Below are 21,978 nucleotides of genomic sequence, written 5' to 3'. Positions count from 1 at the left end.
GACTTCCTTTCCAAACGTTTACGTTTTTCTCACCCCCAGTAGCAGGAAGCTCATTTCAGATTGCATTCTGTGTTTGAATTGTTATATTTCCTCTAAGTCAAAATAGAAACAAGTTGAGATGTGTGATAAATTTTCAACATATTGTACAAATGCTGGTGTTGCTACTTGTTTGCATAACATGGTATGAGTAATTCATTCAGAGTTCATTGTCTAAAATCTCTGATAAGAGGAGTGGAGTGCTGAGTGGGTTCTGAGAACAGATACGAGAATTTTACACATTTTTTCTTTTCAACTAGTCAAAATACTAAAGATGTTATGTACTGCAAGTATATAGGGAAAAGGGCTTCAGATTTTTGTAAGTGGTGTATATAGACCTGCACAAAATTAATTTGCTTCTGGAATTGTGTTGGTAATGGTTTTATTTTGGTTTGGTGTTTTGATATTATTTAATGTGATGACAATTGGAGCAGTTCTGAAATACAATTTGTGGGAAAGAACCTTGGAGAAAGAACCTTAATGGAGAACCTAAGACAACTTCATTTAGTTTCTCAAAAGATTTATAATCAGGTCTCTGTTTCATAGAGCCAAATTGGGTGAGTAGGTAAAGGTAATCTTATTTCAAGGAACCCACATTTAGTTTTGTAATTTTCTTTTAGTTATAAACAGTGTGACCTGCTTCAAAGCCTAGAGTTCTAACATGGTCATATCTCTTATTTTCCAAATTTATCATACTTGGGGTTCCTGCTAATCCTGATTAGTAAAAAGTATAGTATCTTCATCTTTATCAACCCTTCCTCTTGAGCCTCCTTGGGGCAACTTTGCCCACAAACCACCAGAGCTTACTAATTCTGAAGTGTTTAAGGAGCCAACCCTGCTTCCACAGATGTAGCAAGAATTGCAAAATCACATCAGCTCATTAACACACCACGTCATGGGGACTCCTCCTACATCAATCCACAGGTAGCATTCTTCCAAACTGTGTGGATGCTCTTTTTGGCCCCTCCTTGTACTGGTCCCCTGGAGCTCCAAGTTTAGAGCTGCCTTAGCTCATTCCCACATGCTCAGCCATTGTTTCCCAAAGCTTGGCGCAATGACAGGGTAACTGGGTACCAGAGGACTTTTGATCTTAGCCACAGGTCTTAACCAGACCCATCCTTGTGCCTTCAATGCTCAAACCGAGTGGGTCTTCAACTTGAATGTGCATCAGGAAATCCGAGCAGCTTGAAACAAATGCATATCCCTTGACCCCACACACAGAATTCCTATTCAGGAGCTGGGGAGTGAACCTAAGATTCTTCAACTTCAGTAGCATTTCAGGTGTTTCTGATGGAAGTAAAAATATAGTACCCACTAGAGCAGTAGTCTCCATGCACTGCTGCATGTGTGAACCATCTGGGAACTTTAAAAAGATGCAAATGCCCAGGACCCTGTCCTCCATCACTTAAATCAGAATGTTTGAATTCAGCAAAGGGGTGGAAAGGTTCCAAAAGCTATCCAGGCGATTTTAATCTGCAGCCTGACTTGAGACCCACTACCTTAGGCTGGTATGAAAAACATAGATCACCAGGCATTTCCTCTCCCATGTGGTGAGAGTCTTTGGGGCATTTAATGTTTTTTCCTGTCACATAACCTTCATAAAGGCATTACTGTCCACTCTACCAGGTTTTCATATCTTTAAAATTCAGAGACTCCTGTTCTTTTCATAAAATTGGCCCTTCTGGGTTGTGAGTACTCAATGAAGAGATACCTATAGCTAAGAAATGGGTGAGTATTCACCTACGTTTGCACAATTGTGTAACTTTTCCTGTAGCAGTTGCAACAAATTGTGTTCACCTACAGGGAGAAAGCCTTCCCTTGTTAGAATTTTTATATCCTAATACACACCCCATCACGCAGCCCTACACTACTAGGTGTTAAGTTTTAATATACAGATTCAGAGAGTATTGTCTAACCTGAGGCCTTCTGTGTTCCCCCCTCCACCACTGTAATTTGGGATCAAAATATCAGACCCCTTCACCTTACTTTCATAATGATAGAATCCTGAGCAGGGCAGAAATCAGCAGCCCTTTCAGCCTCGCCCATAAACCTGAAAGTCCGTGTAAATCAGTCCGACTAAGGCCGTTTAAGCTAGTTCAATAAAGACTTAACTAACTTTAGGACCAAGGTATAAATGTTTCATCTGCCACCTCAATAAATGAATGAGTTATTTTAAAACCAACAGGGAAAATGGCAGAGGGAGAAAGGGGATTTTAAACATCACTTAAGCTTTTAAAAAGCATTTACCTTAAAGCAATTTTACCTCTATGTTCAGTAAGTAATGAAGCTATGACATGGCTTATAGAAATCAGTAAAACAGTATTTTGGGGAAATCATCTATACGAATCAAAATTACTTGACCATTTTTTTAGGAATCCATACGTAGCTGTGGAAATAGCAATTATTATATGATACATTAGGGTTGGTAAAAGTTTTTATTTTTATTTTTGAATTTTTGGTTGATATTTGTGCATGTGAAGAACTTGTAGACAGAGAGGATGGGGGACTTTGACACTGCCCACTCCCATTAACTACTCAAAAGCCATCACAACAAACTTCCAATGTAAAAACACAAAAACAAAAATATGCAAATGCAGCTTCAAGACAAGTTCTTCTGTAAGAATCCTCTTCCCACCAATTTGTTGCTGCTAAGTCTCTCCTGTATAGGAATCCTAGAGTGGCCAATGATACGAAAGCAATTATTAGAGGTATGTGATGTCTCCCAGCATCTCTCTGAATAGCCCATGTTCAACATAAACTATTATTAGAACCCATGAATTATTTATTTATGTCTTAAATAATTCATTTCTCAATATACTCCACCTGTGACTTGAAATTCTTACTAGCGTCTAGTAAAAATTGCTAAGTGGCAAGTGTGTGCGCTTTTTTGGTATCACAAAAACCACTGCGGATTATCCATGATTTTTCTTTTAAACCTATGCCATCAATTTAATGGCTACTGTGGTTATCAGAAACACTCCTTTTAGATTCCTGCTGCAAACAAAGAATTAAAAGGATTCCTCTGACTGCTTAAGAAAATGTTAATTCCTAAATTATAGAGTAATTCCAGACACTCCAGTTTGCTGTAAATGGCTCTCTGCTTTTCCTCTAGCCATTACTTGTCGAAAGCACGATGGAGGGCAGGCCGGCATCCACGAATGCCTGCAGGACGCGGGCCCCGTGCCAGCCCTCACCCAGGCCTGCCAGGTCCCCTGCCAGGATGACTGTCAGTTTACCAGCTGGTCCAAGTTTTCTTCGTGCAACGGAGACTGTGGGGCGGTCAGGACCAGAAAGCGCACCATTGTTGGTAAGAACAATTAGTTGGAATGCCAAAGTCAACACTTGTCAAGGTAGAAAAACACAAAAAAGTCGGGCCAAGATAGTTCCGACAATGTATTTGGAAAATGCGCAGATGTGCCTTATCATTGGTACACTTCTACCTAATACATCAGTGGATTTGGATGTGTATTTTAATGTAAGTGGCCAGCGACAGTCACGTTGTGTAATTTTAGTAAAAAGAAGAAGTAGCCTTGGAAAGGCTGCCACTTCATTTTCTTAACCCATTCTCACCGCATAGCCTTGAATTATCCTTCATATCCTAGAAGAGGACTCTGACCTTAATTCTGTATCTGAAAATTGCATTTTAAAAGGCAGTCACAGTGGCAAAAAGGAGTGATCTAATGAGCAAGAACAGGAGCCAACACGCTGAACTAAACCCTTGCAATTCAAAAATACTGTCAGTGGCAAAAGAAACCTAAAAATATTGGTGCTAGTAGACTGGTCAGAATTGAAAAGTTATAAAATAAGCCACCTGTCATAATGAAAACTGCATAAGCTAGCTTAGAAAAGTTACAGATAAATGTATGTAAAACATGTGATTAATGATATGCAGTATAATGGAAGTCTATAATATATGACACATAATATAATAAACATAAATATATGTGATCTAATTTAAATGATATATAATTTTAAGCACATGTTACTGCTGCACTTGAGGTATTTATTTAAAGGGGGATTTATTTACATTTCTATACAAACTATTTCTAATATTTTTATGCTGATGGTAATTGTCTTCATTTTGAATATTGATATTTCCTTCATTATTGTATTTCCTACATTAACCACCAAGTATGTCAAAATGATTACCCTTCAAAAATCCTGAAAGAGGCAAAATCATAATCAAAAAAGTAAATACAAAGATCTCATTTTCTGAATTGCAATCCTAGATAGCTATACCACCTATTTGGTATTAACAAATAAAGCTGTGAAGTTCAGGACAGTGGCTCCCGCTCCATTTCATGTTTTGCACATGATAGAGGAGAAATGTATGCAGTAACCTCCAGCTTCCTAGTCAATGAAAACACACGATCATTCGAGAGGATTTTAATCATCTTAAAGAGCATAAAATTCACCACAACAGTTAGCCCCTTATATAATGGGCTATTTTTAAATGGGAAAAAAAAAAAATCACTATGGAAAGCACCTGGTACTAACAAAAGCCAAAATAGAAAGCACTGTGGGGTGAGAAAATAGCATTTATTTATAGGCGACTGTTGAACACAGCTAAAGTGGAGAAAGGAAGTTTAGGAAAGGCGAAATTTTAAGGAATGCTTGAAATTAATAATGGCATTTTCCAACGTAAATTTCTCCACAGGAAAAAGCAAAAAGAAGGAAAACTGTAAAAATTCTCACGTGTACCCCCTGATTGAGACTCAGTATTGTCCTTGTGACAAATATAATGCGCAGCCCGTGGGGAACTGGTCAGACTGCATTTTACCGGAGGGCAAAGTAGAAGTGCTGCTGGGAATGAAGGTCCAAGGAGACATCAAGGAATGTGGTCAAGGGTACCGCTACCAAGCGATGGCATGCTACGACCAAAATGGCAGGCTCGTGGAAACTTCCAGATGTAACAGCCATGGTAATCCCGTTTTCTTTCAGTGTTATATACTTTCTGCCTTTGGGGGTGGGGGGAGAATGCACATGTGTGAGAATGGAGACAAATGAAGGTTTACAGAATTATGTTCTAAATGGAACATCATGGGGCACTACACTGTACATATGTCATTTATATGTAACAGGACAGTCGGTGGCACTTATCTCTTGTCCAGGAGTTGGCAACTAAGTCCCAAAGTTGGTGGCCAAGAAGCCTCACAGGGAGGCAAAATGGTGCCAGGGCCTACCTTGGGGTTGATTAAGAGTCTGTTGACCAGACCCAACCATCCCCAACAGGTCTGCACAGAAAGGGAGGGAGGGGGAGAGGAGAGTTCAATTTAACTTAATTTGAGAATAAAGTTTTAAACTAGGCAGACTTTTAATAACTAAACTGGCAAGATTTTCAATGTGCCTAAAATGTCATTAAGTGTCAGAGAAGAAAGACTGAAGCCATAATTGGCGAAAACTCAAACATCTCCAGTTTATTGCTCATTGAGGTGAGGTTGGCCCCCCAAAAAAGTTCATGCTGTTAGGAAACTGTCTGCTTTTGATTTCTAAACATACGTACATGCATAAATAAAACAAAAAACAAGAAAAGTTAAAATACAGTGATAATAATTGAGTTGACAAAAGTTTTTGAAGAGTGACCGTTTTTGACCATTTATGTAGTGAGCTCTTTGGTTCTAAGTCCTAATACAGTCTGCCTTAAACAATGTTTCTTCATAATTATTTTATCTTAATACAGCTGTCTTTTTGTAATGGAATGAGATCAGCTTATTGGGGGTCAGCCTGAATCCTAGATGTCGTATATTTGCAAACCCTGGACAATGATCCTCCTGCCTTCTTCATGGAGGCAGCCTAAGAAAGAAGAGTTAAGTTGCCAGGAGGGGGGTACATGGCAGCTACCTTCCAGTCTTGCCAAAATAACTTCTACTGGAATGGTGCTCCTCTAGTTTTAGCATATGGTTCAGAAAACAACATGAAGTAGTAGGACCATCTCGCATTTCTGAACCATCAAGGTATCATAGTGACACATCTGTCGGAATCCCTTACACACGTTCTTACAAAGAAGTTTCCAAAAGTCTCATTCTTTTTTAAACCTTACATCACAGCTCTTGTTTTACCAAACAAGATATAAGCCCCCAAGTCTCCATGATATCGAAGTTCTAGAGATAAGTATGTTTCAGGTTAATATATGTGCATTGCTAAGTTTAAGATTATTCCATACATTTAGAACAACAACTGTAAAAGGAAGACGAGCTTGGTGTCTGTGATAGGCACACTTGAAGAAACCTCTCTAAGTGTAACTGAGCATTTTACCCTCTGTGTCAAACAGCATAGCTGCGATAAATTAGTGCCAGGAAAACTGCAAATGTACTTCTCATTCTGAGATGATATGATGATAATGCATAAGGTCAGAATTAGCCATTAAAATATAAAATTGAAGATTACTTTAAAAGTATATTTCTCCTGGAATGTAGCCGGTAAGTGTTTGCTCACATTTTACATTGTTATGCGCAGTGAGTCACCAAGATAATCATTTGTTTTTCACATAACCTGTAAGCTTTCGGAAGTATTCTCATATATTCTCACTTTTACCCTGACCTGCTAATTAGATGCACGAGTGCTTCTGTAAGCCACTTAACCGGCAATCTTATTTTTAGAAGAAACTTTTAAAATATCCCGAGACTGTCACAAAAATGTTTGATTACTTAAAAAAAGTAAAAGCACAAAAATATTCTAAATTGGCCAGAGGCTTCCTAACTTAGCATTGTTGATTCAAAGCAAGAAGAAAGCAGTATTGGATTTTGGAAGAAAAGTACGTGTAGAAAAAAGGTGGATCCATGATGGCACTGAACTTCATGGGGATTGGGAAAGGATCTAAGGTACTAAACTAAGTGAAATCTTCCAGTTTCGTTCTTTGTATCTGTCCAATATTATTCAATCTTTATTAAATCTGATCTCTGATGGATGTCTAATGGAATATTTTAGTGTTTACTACTAACATATTTACTCAAAGTAAAAACTGGGGAAATGGAATCTCTATTGCCTAATTCCTTTGGAAATTACTACTTTTTGAATATATGTTCTGTTGATTCTGATGGTGTTGGAGGGATGCTATAACTTCGTCACTCTTTCCTGGGCACACTCAAAATTTCACTTTCTATGTCCACCGTCTGCTCTCAGTCAAATCCGCTTTTCAGATGGATGGTAGAAATGGGGGTTTTAAGTTTTTTTCAAGAAAACTCTCTTCCTACTTTCAGTTTAAATATAAAATTGATCTCCACATGTATGCAGAACAGAGACACTAATCCCCTACTCTATAATGGCCTTAGGGTGTTTCTATTTTCTGTGTTGTTCATCTGTGGATCATATTATCAGTTATTATACTGACAAAGCAATTCTACTTTCACCAGTTTAATTATATTATTTTAGGCCATTTCCCATGTGGTCACTCTTTATTTAATGTCTTAACTTGGGGCACAGTTCTGTTATGTCTGGGATTCCTCATAATAGTAGACTCTCCATTGAAAAGTAATATGCCCATACTCCAAAAATCAAATCTCAAAGCATACCTTGGGAGCCACGTAAGTGTTCATCCATCCTTATACATGGTATTAAATATAGTTCCCACACAAATGCTGATATATAAATACATTTTTTGCATTTATCCTAAAAACATAATATGAATGATACACATTTTCTTTTGGTATGAAATCTCATATGGTATCACTATAGCAACAGATTTTAAATCAGTCTAAAACTAAATCACACATTTTCTAGTCACTGCTAGAATCCTCTAAGATCTTAATTGTTTCACTAGAAATTTATTGCGTGCCTAACCACATAGTACTAGATACTTCTTATGTTAATCACTTTTAAAATTTCACAGAACAAGAGGTAGAATTTCTGGAAATTTTTTATTATATCATTTAACCTTGATATTTTAAGGACTCTTAGTGGTAACCTAGCTTATGCAAGGTACATGTATACAAGATTCCATTAAACATGAGTGATAAAATTTTATATGCTGCCCCTCGGCCCTACCCAGCTGTCCCCAAACCCCTTATCTTTCTCTGCACTTTGTATTTCTAAAGCATACCCCATTCTATAACAGATCATATAATTTACTTATTTGTTATGTTTATTATTTATGTTTTATCACCTGTACATGAATATAGATTGATGAGGGTATCCTGGACTATTTAATTCACTGGTGTATCCCAAGCACCTAGAACAGTAGGTGCCCAATCAATATTTGTAGAATAAATGACTGAGTGAAGGGCTGGAGAGAATTTTTGTAGTCGCATTTGATCTACAGTCAGGCTCGGACACTTTCCTTTTCCCAGACTGTCCCTCCCTCTGTTTCACATTTCTGGGAAATAATCAGAGATCGTTGAGAACAACTAAGATCTGCATAATAAGAGCTACACATGACACAAAGTTTCTATATGGTTATATATACTTATATATGCTTATCAAATAGCTGTGCTTTTCTCTACCTGCTTAATAGGAGAAGAAATAACAGCCACACACCCGCTTCAGTCAATTAGTCCTATAAAATCAACAGTGACAAGTCTCTTTATTGCCATTTAAAGCTTATTCAGAGTTGCCTAATTTGTACACTAGATTTAGACAACAGCTTACCTCTTGGTTTATATTAGTAATTGTGACAAATTGCGTTTTCCCAGCCTGTGTCTACACAACCTGTGTAAACCTGTGTTTCCCAGCCTGTGTGGTTAATTGAGACTGGGGGATGTTTATTTAACTCTCCTTGTTCCCACTCACCTTTCCTTGAGAAAATAAGGAATATGATTTCTATTTGATATATTTGAAAGAGATACTTAGAAGGTGAATTGGACCAAGTATAAAAATGCCAAATGTTGGAGTATGGAGCTCTACGAGCTACGTCCTTCCTTCAGACACTTCTCTTCAGCCTTCGCCCTCAGCAAATGTCTTTGCTATTTCTCATTGGCAGGTTAAGCCATAGGGCACTATCAGTAAATATTCTAAAATGGAACTTAATTACATTTGTGATGTTAACATCTGTTAATATCAAGTAAGCAGAAAGGCTTATCTGCTACCTTATGACTGACTTTCCTGAACCCATGCTGTTTAATGTGCATAGCTCTCCTGTCGCCTAGAAGTTAAATATTGCCGTCGCTACCTATCAGATACGCCGTAAGGAAACTCAAGGATCAGCTATTAGGTTAAATTACGTGTCACCAGTGTTTTCTTACAAGGCCAGATAGCAAATATTTTAGGCGCTGCAGTCCAAAAGGCCTCTGTCACAACTACCCACCTCTGCCATTAGAGCATGACATCAGCCATACACCACGTGTGAGTGAATGGTGTGGCTGTGTTCCAATAAAACTTTATTGACAAAACCAGGCTGCCATTTGCCAGCTGGGATTTAACCCTTGCTATTCAAAATGTGGTCTACAGACCAGCTGCACATCACAGGGAAACCCTTGGAAATGCAGACAGTGAGCCGATGCTGCAGACCTGCTGAGCCAGAGTCTGCATGGTGACAGGATCGCCAGGGGTTTCTCTCACCCACCTGAAGTTTACTTCACCGGATCACGCAGACACTCACCGGGTTTACTAGGGATCATGAGCTTGAACCTTGGGTGGAAAGGCTGCTGGAAATCACCTTGGGCAAAACAGTCAGTGCCTCCTATGTGGTACTCAGTTGATTACCAGTGTGGGGAACAGAACATTAGGAAATGTTTGAAAGTTATAAGGACAGGGCTTCGGAAGGTGAATCCCTATTTAGGTATGATTCTGAAAACAGGATGAGTCTACAGGACCTTCTGTGGAAAGGATATTGGCAATTTTGTGATCGCCCTGAGGGAAGTCTTTTTCAGTTTAGACAGAGAAATAAGACAGAGCTCTAAGTTTATTTACTGCTTGGTTGGTAAACAGGATGCCCTATTTTAATAAAGCGCTGCGCACATTTCACTTTGTGCACCTAATAATTATGATTCAGTGGCTTTAACATTATCAGGACTTTGTACCACCACCTGGACATCATGCTCCGATCAGACTGTAACACTTTATTTTTAGGTCATATTACCCCTTTTAATTATTTCAGTTTGTCTTCTAACCATAGTCGCTTTGAATAGTTCAGAGTAGTTTGTCTAATGACTTATGAATGTAAGATTAATTTTTCTCTAACAGTTTTTTTTAAGATATAGTGATTTGTATTGAGTCTGACATGTTTTCTCTTTTTGCCTACTATCTTTATGAATAATATTACAGAGAACCTTCCAGACATTAATGAATGGCTTTAGCAACTGCTTTTGGAAGCATTTGTGAGATTCAAAGTGTGCCCATTAAAGTTAGATATTTTGCAAAACAAACACTTGTTGGCACCCAAGGTTGCTCTTATAGGTGATGCAGGTGTTCTGGGGGTTGGGGACCGAAAGGTCCATGATCCACTATAGGTTTTTGGCTTCACATTGGAAAGGATTCAGATATGAGCCAGCATAGAGTTCAGAGTGAAGGTGAGTTTATTAGTGAAGCTGTGAGAAAGAGAATGGGCTGCTCCGCGGGAGGACAGTCCCCTTTAGCAGAATTTGCTTCCTTTATTGAGGTTCATTTAATCAAGGGGCAGGGTATTCAGTGAGGGGGAGGAATATTCAGGATCTTCCCAGGAAAAGGGTGGAGATTTCTCAGAGGAGCTCCATCAGCCATTTGGTGTCCTTATAGGACTTTCCTTTCTCATCCTGGCAGATGATCTCAAAGTCATTATCGTGTTTAAATGATCATACTAGCTACTACAAGGAATGTAAATGCCAGGTGCTGCCTTATCAGTCAGGGACTGTAGTACACATGCCACAGGTGTGGGATGGTTTTCTATTAGAATTTATGGGAACAAAAAGGAATCATCGTCAAAATTTAGAAAGGGAATACATCCTGGGTGTATCTGTGGGACAAGTGCCTAGTTAAATTTAAAAAAAAAAAAAATCATAATTGACAAAAAACACGTGCTTGCGAGGATGTGGAGAAGAGGAAATCCTTATGCACTATTGGTGGGAATGCAGATTGGTGTAGCCACCGTGGAAAACAGCATGGAACCTCCCCCCAAAAATTAAAAATGGAGCTGCCTTTTGACCCAGTCATCATCTCATTTCTGGGAATATACCCAAAGAATCCCGAAACTCCAATCAGAAAGAATATATGCACCCCTGTGTACATAGCAGCATTATTTACAATAGTCAAGATCTGGAAATAGACCAAGTACCCATCATTAGACAAGTGGATAAAAAACTGTGGTACATTTACACCATGGAATACTACACAGCTGTAAAGAAGGAAAGCTTACCCTTTGCGTTGGCATGGATGGACCTGGAGATGAGTATGCTAAGTGAAATAAGCCAGGCAGAGAAAGACAAACACCATATGATCTCACTGAAATGTTGAACCTACTGAACAAAATAAACTGACAAACCAAATAGAACCAGAGGCATAGATACATGGAACAGACTGATAGCTGCCAGAGGGGAGAGTGGAGGGGGACTGGATGAAGGAAGGTGAAGGGATTAGCCAAATAGCATATATGTATAACCCACAGACACAGACAACAGTGTAGTGGTGGCCAAAGGGAAGGGGGTGCGAGGGCTGAATGGAAGTGGGCAAAGGGGAGACAGTGGGGACATCCGTAATAGAGTCAACAATAAAAATAAAATTAAAAAAATTCACATAGTACTCATTTACAAATAGATTTTAGTTCAAGAGTATATGCTTTTAGGGCATATGTGAGACAACTGATAAAAATAATTATGAACATAGGGAGAGTAGATTCTAAGGATAACCTACCTGACCACTCAATTGTAATATAACTAGAATGTATTACTTTCTGTAATGGGATTCCACAGAAGTCTATGTAAGTTTAATATTAGAGGTTAATTAGAAACAAAATTGAATGAGAAAGTGTTCCTTATCTTTGGGGATGCTCGGATTTGAGGAAAAGCTGTTTAATGAACAGACAGAAAAGGCTATAACGAGAGTCCTATAAACAAGCTGAAATGGAGAGCCAATGTCTCTGAAAAGCTTTTTCAGTTGATGGTGTTTATTTAATGTCTAATTCATTTCAGAATTTAAGTCTTTCATTTAATAGCCCAGGTACAGCTAGTATTGCTTTTGCGGTTATCATTCACAGTGGAGATCTTTTTCCTTTCAAATGTAATGGAGAGACAGGGCTTTAGGGACAAACTTCTCTTGAGCTAATAGTTGCAGGTTTAGAGAGACAGGGATAAAAGGAAAGGTCTATTCTGGATACTTGAGTGCAAAAAAAAGCAGTTGCCTATGGTTGAATTAAAATAAGGTATCGATACCAATATTAATCTCAGACAGGCTCCCCAAAGGAGCACTGTGGAGGTGATGATGAGAGGACTTTTGTTGGAAAATTTCCTGCGGCTACCACTCATGTCAGGTGTGAGAGAAAACCACCTGGTGTTAGCATTTTGTCCTGTGTGTTCCATGTCCTGGAAACCTCAACTCATTTATTACTTAATAACGTGGTTTTCAAACTGGGCTCCACAGAGCCTCTCAGGCCAGGCTGTCAAACATAACCTGCAGTATATCCAATACACTTACTGGACTTTCTTTTCCGCTTTTTAGGAAGAAAGTATTCTGCTACTAAAATAAACTTAAATGCCATGAATAATTCATTCTTTGCAACAATAAAAAAATAAATGTGATCTTGCCTTTGTTAACAATTTCTGCTATTTTATTTCACTCTATCCTTTCCATTGGCCTCTGACCCCTTAGTCTCCCTAAAGACGTATAGAAGTGATACACTAATTTCAGTGAAATAATTAGAATGTAATCTTCCTGATGCCTATGGTAATTTTAGTGATATAACCAGATTTGTGCATTACTTATGTGGTGTTACAAGTTTTCATAATTCATAAAGATGCTAAATGATCTATGAAATTCCAGATTTACATATATTCCTATATATTAGTAAAACTCTGCAAATCCAACATAGTTTTTAAAGCTCTGTATCCTATTAGTTGAGTTTAGTCTCATTCCTAGTATGCAGGCCTTTTTCTACTTCAAAGCATCATCACAATGGTCATGTACACCTAGGGACTTGTTTTTATAAATGCGTGAAGAAGGCATTATACATTAGCCATAGGCCAGATCGGTGGACTCAAAAAATAACCTGGTAACACACCAACAAATGTGTGGGAGTTTTACATTTAAGTGTGAAAAAAAATCTTTACTAGTATTTACTCTTCATGTCTATCCCATTTCTTCATAATTGCATTGAAGGTCAGTTTAGCCCTTAGAAGAAATTTTGTTAACTTCCACTAAAAATCAAAATTGACTCCTCTTATGTTCTTTTTAAATAGGTATTAAAACAAAAAACAAAAAACAAAAAACCTCAAGTTTTCCACTTAACAGTTTACCCTTCCTTTGCCATAGCTTAACCTTTAAAACATAATGTGAGAAGAAGAAATTTTCTTAAGTTTGGGGATTTTGTTTTTTAATTTGTTTCTTTGCATTTGAATTTTTTCATATTTGGAAATGGGCATAAGGAAGCCTACTTTAAAAATATTAAAAAATATTAAAACTGTCCAGCTCAAAACATGAATCCAATTTTAATGCATTGTAATTACAATCTATGCATGATCCAATTCTTACTTGTTCGGTGAGATGCTATAGGAAAAAGTCATTAAGTATAGAAATGCAATATCTCAGTCATCTTCTTAGAGATTCATAGTTCCTATTGGAAAAAAATAAAATAAAGCCCAGGGTAAAGAGAACTGTTCCACCCAGTTTAATGCAATAATTTTCTTAGTCACTTAACCACTGAATGCTTTTTTGCAAAATTTATGTTTAAATGTATTACAATCCAGCAAACTAGTGTTTAAAGATCATCTTTTGGAAATACTTCTATGACAATATATGATTTTCATTGATTGAAATAATAGAGCCTTGCATTAGATGAAGTTAAAAATAAATCACTCTAATTAGTTTCAAAGTTAATTTATCTCCCATTACTACATTTTCATAATCTGAACACTCCATCAAATATATTTATATTACTGGCAAAATCCTATTCCCAAAGTGACTTTTGTAGAATTTATCTCTGATGTTTAATACAGTACTAGTTAAAATTATGAATGTTGAATTTGGTGAGACAGTCAGTAAATGCCTTAATGCGTGAAATTATTCCTCAGGTTTTATTTTGGTTGAATAAGTAAACTATAGGTACAGGTTCTTACAAAAATAAGTTTATTTCATTTTTTAATAAAATGTATGTTGGAAAGTAGAATGCAGTTTCCTCACTGACTTCCTAGAGTTAGGCCAAATAGCACAGGTTAAGGGCTCAGGTCTCTACATGACTGTTCTCACTTCAGACATCAGCTACAAGTTTGGGAGTCCCCAGGCTAACCTTATTATTGACAAACTGGCTACAGACTTGAGAGCTCCCACTACCCCATTAGATTCATTAATTTCCTGGAATGACTCAGAGAACTCAGGAAAGAACCATACTTAAAATTATAGTTTTATTATAGCAAAAGGATACAATCAGAACCAGCCAAAAGAAGAGACACAAAGTCAAGGTCTGGGAAGGCCCAAACACAAGGCTTCCATGTTCTCTTCCTTGGAGCCAGGAGGCATCACCCTCCCTGCACATAAATGTGTATAATCAACCAGGAAACTCACCTGAGCTTTGGTGTCTAGAGTTGTCATTGAGGTTTCATCACATAGGCATGATTGATTGAATCGCTGGCCACATGTTTGAACTTAATCTTCCCTCCCCAGAGGTTGATCAGATATCATGCGGCTTAAAGCCCCAACCCTCTAACTACCTAGTTGGTCTTTGGATGTTACCAGTCCCCCTAACCAGACATCTTTTTAGCATAAGCTCATCTTTAGTCCAAGGGACCTACCATAATTAACAACGATACTCTTATCACTCAAAAAATTTCAGGGCTTGGAGGCTATCTCCCAGTAATCAGGGTCAAAGACCAGCCAAATTCTTTATTATACAACAGAAAGCTTTAGAGTTTTTCATTAAATGTGGGGGGAAAAAATCTTTACTAGTATTTACTCTTCATGTCTATACTATTTCATCATAATTGCATCAAAGGTCAGTTTAGCCCTTACAAGAAATTTTGTTAACTTCCATTAAAAAACAAAATTCTCCTCTTTTAAGAAATGGCCCTGATAATGAACTTATACATAGATGTATCTATGAATCTGAATGTGCCTTATCATTGAGTAAACTCCCAGTGTTGGAATAATACTATCAACAGAACCCCACAGCCATTAACACTGATATTGAAATTTCCTGGGAACCTATAAGTACTTAGCAGAATGAAGAGATATGCTTTCATATGTATATAAAACAAATATAAATGAAAATTAATATAGCATTGCATTGTAGTAATATCAATTTACCTGAACACTTCCCTATGAAAATTTTAATTGCCCCGTGTTGCTTCATTACTTTTGGTACATTGAATATATGAGTTTGGGTAGAACATTTGACTTTAGGACTTTGGATTTAAACATAGTTGTCTGGTTTCCCTGGGTTATCTAGTTATCAGCTTTTAATATATTACAAAATAACATTCTGTTCATTTTGGAATATTTTCATTTTTTTAAATAGTTTTAAACCCATAATGACAACAATAGATAAAGTGACATCTAAATTTTCTCATTCCTGATTGCAGTTATATGCATATAATACGCATTTAAGTAGGAGAGATTTTTTTTAGGTCACTTTGGAGATTAATCCAGATGTTTCACAGAGAGTACCAGTGTTGCTCATTCACACAGCTGTAAATCAGATTTTCCATGTGTTTTCAAAATGAATTCTTTAATCTACCAACAGTGCACCTTTCAACAGCACAATGTTCATAATTGTGAAGGTTTGAAAGCTACTTTATCTGCACATTCATAATTCAAATGAATGAGGTGATGGGATATATCTAAAAGGCACTATGTCCTCTGATTGCCCCTTAAGGCTGCTAGTGTTTTGTATCCATTTCAACCTGAAAGAGCAGTCATAGGATAGAAAAATATGATGAGAAGTCAGCAGTTTTATTTTTCCATGTGTCAAATTCAGTGTTGAACTGCTGAAAGTTTTAACACCCTAATTGTGAAGTCATTTATTTTATTCCAGCATTACTCAGAAGCCATAAATTGCTACAAGATGCCAGCCGTTTATTTAGCCTTAAAACACATCAAATGTTTCTCTCTCGATGCCCCGTGATTGTTCCGTGTTAATTGCCTTTGAGAATGGTCTTAGTCAAGAAGGCAGGGGATGCTTATCCAGCAGTTCACTACCAGCATTAAGGATTTTAATTGTGCTAGACAGACATGACGGGCAATTATTGAATGTTGTTACACATCGGAAAATAAAAAGGGAGTGCTAAGCATTATATTCTGTTGCAGTTTTGTCTCAGGGCCGAAATATATCTTTTAATGATTTAATACGTTGAGTTTTATTGGAGAGATCTTTTCTGGAATATGCTGCTGAGAGATCTTGCATAAAGTGTTAAGTGTTATTCCTTGATAATACAACATGAATCAGTCTGAGGTCATACATGTTAAATCTCACTAATGCCATAATACTTCAACAGATAAAATGGAAAGAAAGAATTTCCATTTATCTGTTACTATGTGAAGCAGTGACATGAAAGATTATGTGTTTCTACTTTCCACTACAATTACTAAATAACAAAAGGTTAGAGGTTTACTCTTAAAGTCATTTTTAAATTTAACAAGGTGGAAAAATCCAACTCTTCTAAAAATATTTGAATAACATTACCTTTGAAATACTACTGTCCTTTTGCCAAAGCTATTGATAACATTTGGAAATAATTGGGATTTTAAAAAAATATTGGACTTTTATAAACAATCAGTTTGATGTCAGAATGGCATTGATTTGGAAATTAGACATTTTTACAGTTTGATTCTATTTCTTAAACTATTACTATGCAACACAAAACTATTATGTTAAAAAATTATTACTGGCCCCATCAGAAGTTACATTTTTAAGCATCTCATGCTGTTTTAGATAAATTCATTTATTGGCTGTGCTATACGAAAAGGAGAGTGGAATTTGAAATATATTTTGACTCAGAATAGTGAGATGAGCCTTTGTTTCCTCACTTCAAGCCATAATTAAAGTCAAAGTATAAGATTTAAGTAGAAATTTGAAGGTTGTTATGCTTTTCAAAAATTTGGTATAAACATTATTGTAAAGTACTCCTTCAGTTCTTTATTGGACTTTCCTTTGGTTCATTATCAATACTCCAAAGCTGCCTTCAGTATCAGAAGCGCATTCAAAACTGAACATTCGAGTCGTCTTTCTGTCTCCGATGCTTCACAGCTGACAAAACCCAGGGTGGCACATCTGTCTTCCTGAAGATTATCTGATATTCATTCCTCCTTTTTAAATTTTTCAATTACAGTTGGCAAACAATACTGTATTATGTTCAGGTTTACAATATAGTGACTTGGACATTTGTATAACTTACGAAGCGATCCCCCAGATAAGTCTACCTTACATTTATGCTCAATTGATTTTCAACAGGTGCCGAAACAATTCAGTGTAGAAAGAATAGTCTTTTCAGCAAATGAGCCTGGAAAAACTTGATAATCACACGCAAAAGAATGAAGTTGGACACTCTTTTATTATATATATAAGTTAAATAAATCTTATAGCCACATATAAGAGCTAAAGCCATAGAACTCAGAAGAAAACAGGTGTAAATCTTCATGACCTTGACTTAGATAATAGTTTAACTGGATATGGCATCAAAAGTCAAGCAACCAAAGAAAAAATAGATAAATAGGATATCATTAATATTGAAAGCTTTTGTTCTTCAAAGGATACTAAAATTAAAAAAGACATAAAACTTTTAACAAATGTAGAAATTGGAATACTCATACCTTGCTGGTGACATTGTAAAATGGTGCAGTAACTTTGGAAAACAGTTTGGCACTTCCTCAAAGAGTGAAATTTAGTTACCATATGACCCAGCAATTTCCATTTCACTCCCAGATACATACCGAAGAGAACTGAAAGCATTTTCACAGAAACCTGTACACAAATGTTCACAGAAGTGTTATTTATAATGTGCAAAATGTGGAAACCACTCCAATATTCAGCAACTGATGAGTGAAGGAACAAAATATGATATATCCATACAATGCAATAGTCATAAAAAGGAATGACACGTGCTAAACAAAGCATAGACAGACCCTGAAAACATTATGCTAAGTGAAAGAAGCCAATCACAGAAGACCATGTAATGTTTGATTTCATATTACGAAATATCCAGAATAGGCAAATTCTTAGAGACATAAAGATAATGATTGGTTGCCAGAAGCAGGGAGGGGAAAATGGGAAGCGACTACTAATAGGTATAGGGTTTCTTTATGTGGTGATGAAAATGTTCTGAAATTATATGGTGGCAATGGTTGCACAACTCCATAAGTATATTAAATACCAAAATGTGAGCTGACTTTTATGGTATATGAATTATATCTCAATAAAATTTTAAAAAATTTATTTAGAGTTCCGAGTACAAATTGTTTATATTATAATCTTTTTCAAAATTAAATCCTTCATGTTGATGGAAAAGGGTAAGACAGAGTGTTTTCTTGCTTTAAAAACAACTACTCTCCACAGTCAGAGTATATGACTCTTGACCAGAAGAATTTTGCTTTTCTTATATATTTGCCTTGAGAACAATAGTAATAAATTGATGTAATGAATAGCCAAGTTGATGATAAGGGATTGTTCAAGAAAAATGCTCCCATTTCTCAAAACTAATCTGTAAACTATTAAGTTAATTGGCTATATGATTTGATGGAGTGATACTGGACTAGACCTCAGAAACCTTTCCTCACGTCTCACTGTATGACCTTGAACTTGTCAATTATCTCTCTGCATTTGTTTTCTTATCTGTCCAGTAGAATATCAATACCTGCCCAATATGTTTATAAGATTGTCAAGGGAATCAAATGAATACAAGATGTGAAGGTGCTTTGAAATTGTCAGCACTATAAAAATAGGAGACATTATTTAACATCCTTCATTTTTCTTCTTCTGACTTGATTTTCGAAGAGAGGAAACATAAGGTGCTAAGTTAAGTGGTTCCCGTTGGATAGTGATTGAAAGGGCCTGGCTTTCTTCTTCAAGTGTCGCTTGGACTCAGAAACTTGAACTTGTGTGACATTAACGGGCAGGATCTTGTAGAAAACTGTTATAATTTTTTTAGTGACTCATTCTGGCAGCATGAGAATGATATGGCAGCAGACAGGTTATTGTCAATTAAACAGAACCTGTCAGGAAGTCAGAAATGCTGAAATATGGTAAGCATGAACCTAGGCAGATCACATGGCAGCTGCTCGGCCGTTATTTTAACAGAGTCACTGTGTGTATGTGTCATTTTTCTGCAAAATTTAATTTGAATCCTTAAGAGCGGAGACATCTCTGCGTTAGCGTGTGGCTGTCACGTCAAACTGGGACCCTCTAAATGAGCTTCTGGGTAGTAGTGGATGAGTGACACGAGGGAGATGGCCCTGTCTCTTCCCCCACGCAGGTTACATCGAAGAGGCCTGCATCATCCCCTGCCCCTCCGACTGCAAGCTCAGCGAGTGGTCCAACTGGTCCCGCTGCAGCAAGTCCTGTGGGAGCGGCGTGAAGGTTCGCTCTAAATGGCTGCGCGAAAAACCCTATAATGGAGGAAGGCCTTGCCCCAAACTGGACCATGTCAACCAGGTATTTTCTACCATTGGGAAAAAATAAGTTTTGGGATTTAGATTGACAATGATCTATTTTTCCCCAAATGGACAAAAGTAATTAATAGCCCCTGAATTAGAAATCTGACCCATTTTATTTTTAGACTAGCCTGGTTCAATGCATGTATATTATTAAAATCCCAAATCAGATATATCATTTCTGTATTCTCAAGAGATTTAGTACCCTGCATATATATGCCTATGAATATAATTCAATGGAAATTAAATGAAAGCTACCTTTGAAATAATGTCAAGGTATTTAACCTGTCATAAAATTATATCTAACTCGTGTGTTAAGAGCAAGACTGTCTCATTCTTAGAGTTCCCCTAGATTCTCAGAAAAGACATCTCAATTACCAGCTACTTAAATTAAAATCAATGAAAGTATAGAGGTGCGAGTCTAACATTAGGAAATAGATGATGTGTATTCATTTAAATTTGGTTTATATAAAACATGTTTAAAAACTCGAAGACGGCCTTGAAGTCACTGAAAGTATGTTATCTATCAGTGTACTCGTTGGCCTTTAATCTTATTTTGATCTTTATTTGATTTCAGATACACTTTATTAGTTGTTATTAATCGTTGTTACCTGTGTTCTATTGGAAATATAAAGTAAAAGGCTAATACAGGGGATCGTGGCTAATTTATATGTAATATAAGATGCATCAGACAATTATCATGTTTGGCCTACATGTGAGTTGACAGTGAATTTCACATAGTCTGTGTAGATATTAAGATGTGCATTTAAATCTAACTCACAATCAAATGAACCAAGTCATATATATGAACTAACCTCAGATGTGCAGATACATGCAGACTGCCGAATTTCAGTCTCCACACATACTGCTTACCAGCACACACGCTTCCCTTCCCAAATTAACCTAAATTTGTTCATAACAATGAAAATACACTATAGAGAAAATAAAATAAAAAACTTTTGAATAAAGGTATTAAGATGAAGAAAGTGTAGAATTAAATTCTGCAGAAAGGACTCCGAAAGAATCTCGATTTTTCCCCACGTAGCTGAATTTGCCCTTAAATCCACCTGACAGTGAGTAATAAGCTACACTGCTGCCATCTGTTGGCGATTGAGTTTCCCTGTTCTAGGGAATGTTTCCAGAGAAGGAAATTTAGTTCCATGACCCTAATGAAACAGATTGACTCAAATATAATGTTTGTAACACAAAACAATATTCTTTGTACATTTTGAAATCTCGAATTTGTAATAGGAAATTTAAATTTTTAATAAACTTTAATCCATGGTTCCAATAAAGGTAAATGTTCTTTAACGGTGAATTTGCAAAGGCTCAAGACCTCATGCCAAGTGGTCTTTGCTATGAAAAGTCTCCCCCCTGAGCCGTTTCTCTGTCACTCTCCAACTCTGATATAACCTAATGCGACGTTTGATAATGGCATCTGGGCTACTTGTTACCAGCTTACCGGTGGTCTATTGAGACATTAATGATGGAAAAATCAAAGCTAAAATCAGAAATAAGCCACTCTCAAATATGTGACTTTGAGCATAAATGTTCTACATTTAAAGAAGAAACTTTTAAGGATTTATATATCAGTAAAATATTAGAAGAGTAAAAAATATGCAAAGGTTTGTGGGAATGTTGAAAACTGTAAGTCACATAGACTTTTTACAGTGATACATTCCTCAATATAATTCGTGGTACCTTGACTTGAAAATTGTGCTGAGGTTCTGTTTTCCACTGGAAAAGCAAATCCTCACTTCTAAAGAAATACAGGTGGGTGGATGAAGGTGGGTAGATGTATCTGTCAGTCGGTCTATGGATAGGTAGATAATCCATTTACCGTTGGACCCACAAGACATTTGCAGTTATATATCAGTGCCCCAAGGTAAGCATTTTAAGGTCTATTCCTGTGTCTAAGATGTCTTCATCCTGACCACCTAATACTTTCCCGACTCTGCTATTTGCAGTAGTTATTTGTGTATCTTAATCTTAAACAATGAGTTGGTTTTTCTCTCCCAGGACCTACAAAAAGTGTTCTAATTATTAAAAAGAAAAAATAGGCTTTTCTATAGGAATAACAATATTTGAAAGTTGGAATGTGAGTTTTTCTCATTAAATATACTGACATTTTACTTGTCTCTGCTTGTCTCCCTGTCTTGATTCCTGTTGAATGTAACCGCTCCAGGCACAGGTAAGAACTCTTAAACCTCATAGTTCATAATAGGCTGCTGCTTGTTTACTGTTTTA

General features: G+C 36.7%; 1 protein-coding gene across 1 annotated transcript in view; it reads left to right on the top strand.

The window, feature by feature from the left end:
- Positions 1-21,978, top strand: part of THSD7A (thrombospondin type 1 domain containing 7A) — a 309,567-nt gene that overhangs the window by 256,729 nt on the left and 30,860 nt on the right. Inside the window, exons 12-15 of the mRNA XM_087821185.1 lie at positions 3,149-3,343; positions 4,694-4,957; positions 19,554-19,732; positions 21,917-21,922. Coding sequence (XP_087677311.1) covers positions 3,149-3,343; positions 4,694-4,957; positions 19,554-19,732; positions 21,917-21,922 — 644 coding nt within the window. The remainder of the gene's footprint in view (positions 1-3,148; positions 3,344-4,693; positions 4,958-19,553; positions 19,733-21,916; positions 21,923-21,978) is intronic.

This window comes from Miniopterus natalensis, chromosome 10 (assembly GCF_054644295.1).
Source record: "Miniopterus natalensis isolate mMinNat1 chromosome 10, mMinNat1.hap1, whole genome shotgun sequence".
Taxonomy (NCBI): domain Eukaryota; kingdom Metazoa; phylum Chordata; class Mammalia; order Chiroptera; family Miniopteridae; genus Miniopterus; species Miniopterus natalensis.
This window is presented reverse-complemented; position numbering and strand designations above follow the sequence as displayed.